At 48.2% G+C, this 7,435-nt stretch overlaps 1 protein-coding gene across 1 annotated transcript in view; it reads right to left on the minus strand.

Moving 5' to 3' along the window:
• Positions 1-2,186, minus strand: part of LOC103752218 (sepiapterin reductase) — a 4,789-nt gene extending 2,603 nt beyond the window's left edge. The window contains exons 1-2 of the mRNA XM_008855957.3: positions 1,835-2,186; positions 1,114-1,404 (exon numbers count right to left, since the gene is read on the minus strand). Coding sequence (XP_008854179.1) covers positions 1,114-1,404; positions 1,835-2,141 — 598 coding nt within the window. The 5' untranslated portion in view covers positions 2,142-2,186. The remainder of the gene's footprint in view (positions 1-1,113; positions 1,405-1,834) is intronic.
• Positions 2,187-7,435: the final 5,249 nt, after the last annotated feature.

A 7,435-nucleotide genomic window follows, 5' to 3' on the forward strand; every position in this document is an offset into this window, starting at 1 on the left:
TGATATCAATCTCCAGCTCATACATATGCATGCACAGGCTCACACGCCTGCACACATATGCATACAACATACTCACAAGCTCATCACATGCTTCCCAACATCCTAGCCTAGTATTCATGGTCCACTTCTTTCCTTGCTGCAAACCCAGCCACCAGGCTCCCAGTGGAAGATCTATCACTAATAAGCTTTCTCACCTGAATTTCTTTAAAACGCCTTGGCTGATAGCCAAGTAGCCCTCAATGGTCGGTACTCACTCAGTTACCTGCAATAAACCACTCCTAGTCTTCCTACCCAAAGGGGATCACTCCCTTCCTCAACTCTTTTATAAGCTGGACATGGTGGTACCAAATTGTAGGTCCGGCACTGGAGAGGCTGAGGCAGGAGGACTGGGAGTTTGAGGCCAGCCTGAACTATGTGGTGAGACTTCCTCTCAAAATAAAAACAAAAAGCCTTTGGAAACATCCCCAAGAGTGCCTGAAAAGGAAGACGGGAGAAATGATAATGCAGAACTGTATGTAACCAATTAAGACAGTTCTTCAGTATTAAGGATTATTTTCACATGCATGGCCTCATTCAGTCCCCCAAACTGCCCTTTGAGGTGCACAGCATCTTCCCATTTTATAGGAGGATGTAGGAAGGCAGCACCAGCATACAAAATCTACTCTTTATGTGTAGGGGGGGCACACAGCTGTGCTCTCAGTACTCAGGAGGCAGATGCATGAGGATCTAGGCAGGACTATGACTGGCCTGGTCTCCACAGTGAGTTCTAGGCTAGCCAAGGCTACAGTCTCAAAATTCCAATTCAGACCAAACCCTGCTCTTTTCTCACACCCTATCTAATGTAGTATGTATCTCAGACTGCCCAGATCCACCTGTTAGTCAGACAACTCCCACTCCTTCTCCCTACCCCTGCTCCCTGCCAACCCTAACTTTAAGATCTTAGAGTCTGTATTTTTCTTGAGGGGTGAGAAGTCACGACCCAGGGGTAATATAGTCTGGATTCTTTCCCGAGGACAAAGTTCTTTCCCGAGGACAAAGATCAGCTCACTTGCTCAGGCCCCAGATAGGGTCCAGTCAGGTCTTGGGACAGCCAAGGCAGTACTTCCCACCTACCTGGGGCATAGCTCAACACCCTCACACCAGGCTCCTCTGCAGCCAGGACCTGGTATATCATATCCCGGGCAGCCTTCCCTGCACAGTACAAGGCCCAGCCTTTGAAGGGCTGCAGAGCACAGAGAGATGAGATGTTAACCACAATCCTGCTGAGGCCAGGGCTTTGGGGGAAGGCCTTCAGGGTGCGGGAGGTCAAGCAGAGCATAGAGGTCAAGTTCAGAGCCCAATAGTTATTCACTTCGGCTAGGTCATTCAGATTCAAGAAGCCTTTGGAAACATCCCCAAGGGTGCCTGAAAAACGGGACGGGAGAAATGATAATGCAGCCTTTCCGGGTTCTTCCTCATACCCACTTGCCACCTGCCAACCAAGTCCCAGGACGCTTCCCCGACTCTGCACAGACCCTATCACCCAACCACTGGCTGAGAATACACTTACCTGAGTGGGACTAGGGTCAGTGTAGAGCTCTATAGAGAAACAGGGAATTGTTTCAGGTTCCCGCCAGAGGGCACTGATCTAGGCGGTCGGGAAAGTTCTACAGAAGCTTTAGAAAACCAGGTTGGACTAACATTGAAGGACTACAGGGGTATACTCCTCCACCGCTTGCCGAACCAGCAGGCGCAACTAGGACTTTCTAGGGCTCGCCCTCCACCTCCCCCAACAGGGTGGGGGAAGAGAGCTCACATGGAATCCGCCAGGATCTCCAACCCCCAGGAGCCTCACCCGCGTTGTTGATAAGCAGCAAGCGCCGCAGCCCCTCGGGCCTGGGCAGTTCGCGCACCGCGCGGAGCAGCTGCTGCACGCCGGCCTCCGAGCCCAGGTCCGCGGCGACCCGCACCGTGCGCAGGCCGGGTCGCTCCGCACCCAGCTCCTCCTCCAGCTGCCGCAGCGCCGCGTCACTGCGAGCGCTTAGGAGCAGCACGGAACCTGGCGACAGCAGCTGGGCCAGAAGCCTGGCCAGCGCCCGGCCGAAGCCCCGGGAGGCCCCGGTCAGCACGCACACGGCGCAGCCCAGGCCGCCACCCTCCATGCCGGAGCTCTGCGGCTGACGCAGCGTCCAGAAGTGCGCGCGGTGCAGGGGCGGCGCCTAACGCTACCCTTGGCTTTGGGTGGCGGAAGCAGGGCTAGTGGCCTGGCAGCGTCTTCCGGCGTCCGGCGTCTGCGTGAAGAGGTGACGAGAAAAGCCCCCGGGAGGAATGGCCCCGCGAATAAGTCTCGTCATCTTCCCAGCGCTGCCTGCTGCACTTTGCATCCCTCACACTCAGCCCTCTGCTGGGACACGTGTTCGCAAGTTCCACCCTGTTCCAGAATTCAGCTTCCTTCGGTTGCTGATCTCCAGGGCAGGCTTGCCTTGCTCAGTATTGGGCATCCCTGGGCGCAGCCAGTGACAGCAGTGAATGAAGTACTTGCCTGTGTGGGCTTGGAGTGCCTCCTAGGATTGAAGAGCCCTTCGCTCTCTGGGTGACAGAGGCATCCTCTGGAAAAATCACAGTACCACTAAAGGACTGAGAAAAGGAGGGGCTGGAGACCCTAGGATTGAAGAGCCCTTCGCCCTCTGGGTGACAGAGGCATCCTCTGGAAAAATCACCGTGCCACTCCAGGACGGAGAAGAGGAGGGGCTGGAGAGATGGCCCCAGTGTTAGCTGCAAGCACTGCACTTGTAGAGGAACTGAGTTCAATTCCTGATACCTACATAAGTTGGCTTATCACTTGTAACTCCTGTCCCAGGGGATCCGACACCCTCTTCTAGCCGCCTTGGGCACCTGGCTCTCATGCACAGTCACACACATCACATAATTAAAAAATAAAATCTTTAGAAAGAGAAAGAGGAGCACAAGGGAAGAGAAAGGAACCTCTCACCCCTGCTTATGAGAATCATGAAAATCTCACAAACAAGATTATGACTCATGTTTATTTACAGTAAAATATACCTTGTTTTCCTTGTGACCTATTATAGTCATCTTAGCCTGAAAATTTGTGTCATGTACTTCATAAACCACCTTATAATCTCAACTATTAAAGAAAAGTTTGGAGAGATGACTCAGCTGTTAAGAGAGCTTGTTGTTCTTGCAGAGAACCAGAGTTCAATTCCTAGGACTTATATTGGGCAGCTCACAACCATCCACAACTCCAGCTCCAGAGCTACAACTCCAGCTCCAGAGCTACAACTCCAGCTCCAGGGGATCTGACACCCTGGTCTGGCTTCTTAGGACACTGACACAGGCACAAAACCATAAAGACTTATTGCTATACCCATAGATTAGTGCATCCTTAACTCTCACCAGAGACGCTTCTTGCAGTAGACGGTGATTAACACAGAGGCCCATGACTGGTAAATGTGTAGAGAACAAGAGACTGGGGAGTGCTCAGCCCTAAAAGGGACAGCTATATCATACTTTTTCCTCCCAAGGCTCAGGGATTACTTCAGAAGAGGGGGAAGAAAGATTGAAAGAATCAGAGGTGGTAGATGAATACAAGGAAACTGAGTTTTTTGGGTACTGTAGGGTAGGTGCATGCACAAGACCTGTACAACCCCATGCCGAACAAACCCAGCATTGATGAGGGAGGTGGACAAGAAACTCCAGCCTTAACTGAGTATCTATTGGCAAATAATAGTTACTAGGAGAGTTTTCTTTACTGGAGTAATGCCTCGTAGGTTGACCAGACTCCAAGGGATAGACCCACACCCAAGAGTATTTGGGGAACACAATCAGACTCCATAGGCTTTTGGAAAAATGATAATAGAGTGCATGAAGTTGGGGGTGGGGGCAAAGAAAAGTAGGGGTGGAGGTGAGGGAGAGGACCTGAGTGTGATCAAAATACACTGTATGAAATTCTCCAAGAATAAATTTAAAAATAAAAAAAATTATTTGTAGTTGATTTTAAAAATTTTATTATTTTTATTTTATGTATATGAGTATATTGCCTGCACATATGTGAGTACACCCATGCCATGCAATGTCACAGAGGTCAGACGAGAGCTTTGGATTTCCCTGGAACTGGAGTTAAGGATGGCTCGTAGCCGCCATGTGGGTGCTGGGAATTGAACCTGGGTCCTTTGCAAGAGCAGTCAGTGCTCTTAACTGCTGAGCCATCTCTCTAGCCCCTGATTTTTGTTTTTTGAGAAAGATTCTCCCTGTAGCTCCAGATGGCCTGGTACTCACTATGTAGACCAGGCTGGCCTGGATCTCATAGAGATCTGCCTGCCTCTGGTGGGATTAAAGGCATGTGCTACTACACTGGCAATAAATATTAAAAAAATAAAACTCATAAAAAAGAAAGAAAAGTTCACTAACAGAGTGTGATTGCACACACTGGTAGACCCAGCACCTGGCAGATGGAGGAGGGTCAGGTATTCAAGAACTAACTAGGCTACATAGTGAGTTCCAGGCCAGCTGGGCTACAGGAGACCCAAAACACGGAAAAAGAAGGTTGGGGAGATAGTCCAATTGGGGCAAAGTACTTGCTTGGCTGAGTTTGATCCCCATATTTTAAAAAAAGTAGGTGCTGTGGTGTGTGTTTGTAATCTCAGCAATGGGAAAGCAGGAAGCAGGGTGGATCCCTGGGGTTCCCTGGGTAAACAGCTGAGGCTACGTCATCACATGGAGAACTATAAACTACAGTCATTGCCCTCTGGCCTCCACACACCCACACCCATAGAACATGTACACATATACACACAGGAGAAAAAAAATAAAAAAGAAAGGTTCCTTAAATGAAAATAAGTATACTGAGACATGTTTAAACCTTTCAAACAATGTAACTCAAAAAGGCCCCAAATGGCACTGTCTCAGTGCTACAGACCTGTAATCAAAGTACTTAGGAGGCTGAAGCAGGATGACCAGATTCATGGCCAGCTTCAGATGCATATGGAGTTCCAGGTCTGGCCCTGCCCCCACCAAAAAAAAAAAAACCTCCCATCTGTAGGATAAGAGATGGTTTAGCAGATAAAGGCACAAGTACCAAACCTGGTGGCCTGAGTTTAACCCCCAGGACCTACATGATGGAAGGGGAGAACTAAGTCATGCAAGCTGTCTTTTGACCTCGACATGTGAATCATGGCATGTACATGCCTCCACATATACATACACACAATAAATAAAATGCAATAACAATCATTCACACATATAGTTAAGTTAGTTAGCAAGCACTTTAATATAGCTCTCTGGAGAAGTCTATATTTGCTTCTGAGTACCTTCCCCTTAACTGCATATTATTGTCTTTTCGAATCTTGCTCTCTTTTTCTCTCTCTACCCCATTCTTAAATCTATATTAAAACATCTTACATTTCTCGTTTGTTTGTTGTTGAGATAAGGTTTCCTTGGAGCCCATTGTAGCTCAGGCTAGCCCAGATTGGCTTCAAACTCGATCTTCCTGCTTTAGCCTTTCAAGTGCTGGGATTACAAGTATATTCTAGGATATCAGCTCTTTTTAAAAGTATTTTATTTATTATTTTCATGTGCGTGAGTGTATTGCCTGCATGTATGTAAGTGCACCAGTGTCATGCAATACCTGCTCAGGTCAGAAGAAGGCATCAGATTCCCCTTGGAACTAGAGTTACAGACGGTTGTTAGCTACCATGTGGGCGCTGGGAATTGAACCCAGGTCCTCTGCAAAAGCAGCCAGTGCTCTTAACCACTAAGCCAACTCTCCAGCCTTGACACCAGCTCTTTAAACCTTTTCTTGGGGGGTTGGAGAGATGGCTCAGGGGTTAAGAGCACATACTGCTCTTGTTGAGGTCCTGAGTTTGGTTCACAACTGCTGGTAATTCCAGCTTCAGGAGATTCAATGCCCTGTTCTGGACTTCATGGGCACCTGTACTTACATGCCCATACCCACAGACAGATACACATATATAAACATGATTAAAAAGAAAAAAGAATTTTCTTGGGACTGGAGAGATGTCTCAGTGGTTAAGAACATTGGCTGCTCTGACAAAGGACCTGGGATCGAGCCCCAGAATGGACATGCAGTTAACAGCCATCCATAACTCCAGTTCCAGGGGATCTGATGCCTTCTCCTGGCCTTCACAGGCATGGCATGCACTTGGTACACTTACATGCAGACAAAACTCATAGAAATAAAACAAACAAACAAACAAAACCCCCACCCTTTTCTTAATAAATTCCAACTCTGCTTCATCCTGACTCATTGCAAAATTCTTCACTGCAGCACAGGTCTAGAATCTCAGCTTCACCTGAGCAGAGGTCTCTACTTGTAGCCCTGAGCCCTGTCCCTTACCACCACTGACTAATCGAAACACTGTCTCCCTTGCAAGACTCTGAGCAGCTTGGTGCTTTGACCTGCTCTCCCTCTCTTCCTGAGGTTTCTGACTCCTCCTCTCTCTAAATGTCATGTACCTGGGATTCTCTACCTAGAGGATTTTAGTAGCTTCTTCCTGCTTTTCAGAACTAGCAGACAGGTTGGGAATCACAGTCTCATCCATTAATTCATTAAACATTGCTGGACTTCTACCGCATTCCATGCTTTGACAGAAAGGAGGTGTCGGGGCCGAACATGAAATCTTGCCTCTTCTGAACTGAGCTGCTTTGAGGAAACAAGCACTATGCATGATTTGCCTAGGCTACTGTGGAAGAACACCTGGAAAGTTTTTCCCTTCTGAGAAAAATGTTTATCTGTCCCACATGTCCCACTGCCAGTTTGACAAGTATAATCTCAGGGGCACTATACAGACCCTAGAATTTTTTTAAAAAATAGCACAGTGGGTCCCAAATTGTGTCTATACATTGGAGTCACTGAAGAATTTCAAAAACTCTGTGCCCTGGGGCTGGAGAGATGGCTCAGCAATTAAGTGCATGTACTGCTTTTGCAGAGTACTGGGGTTTGGGTCTCAGCATCCACATTAGCTGGTTCACCTCTGTCTGTAACTCCAGCTCCAGGGATCCAATGCCCTCTTATGGCTTCCTCTGGCACCTGCACTCATGTGCACACACACATACAGTCTCATCATATACACACAATTAAGAGGTGGAGAAGCAAGCACAGGGAATAGGGGATAGGACACGTTTTTATCCTAATGTCTAATGCAATAGTACTGTGTCTTTTGCCCATTCAGGGGTAGGGGAACAGACCTCAAAGTCTTTTCCAGTTAGCTAAGAATGCATGCAAAGGAAGAAAAGGGGAATTCAGGGAAGTGTTGAGGGGGAGGGTTGACCAAAGGTGGGGAAGGGATCAGCCTCCCCCATCCCACTCCCAGGTCATCAATTTCTGGAAGAGCCAGGGCTCTTTTCCTTCTTTTGTAACCAACGAGGGTGGGTGTTAGGGGTGAACAGAAGGTTAGAATTCCTTGTCATAAATCAAGAG

Source organism: Nannospalax galili, unplaced genomic scaffold (assembly GCF_000622305.1).
Source record: "Nannospalax galili isolate Female #2095 unplaced genomic scaffold, S.galili_v1.0 scaffold146, whole genome shotgun sequence".
Taxonomy (NCBI): domain Eukaryota; kingdom Metazoa; phylum Chordata; class Mammalia; order Rodentia; family Spalacidae; genus Nannospalax; species Nannospalax galili.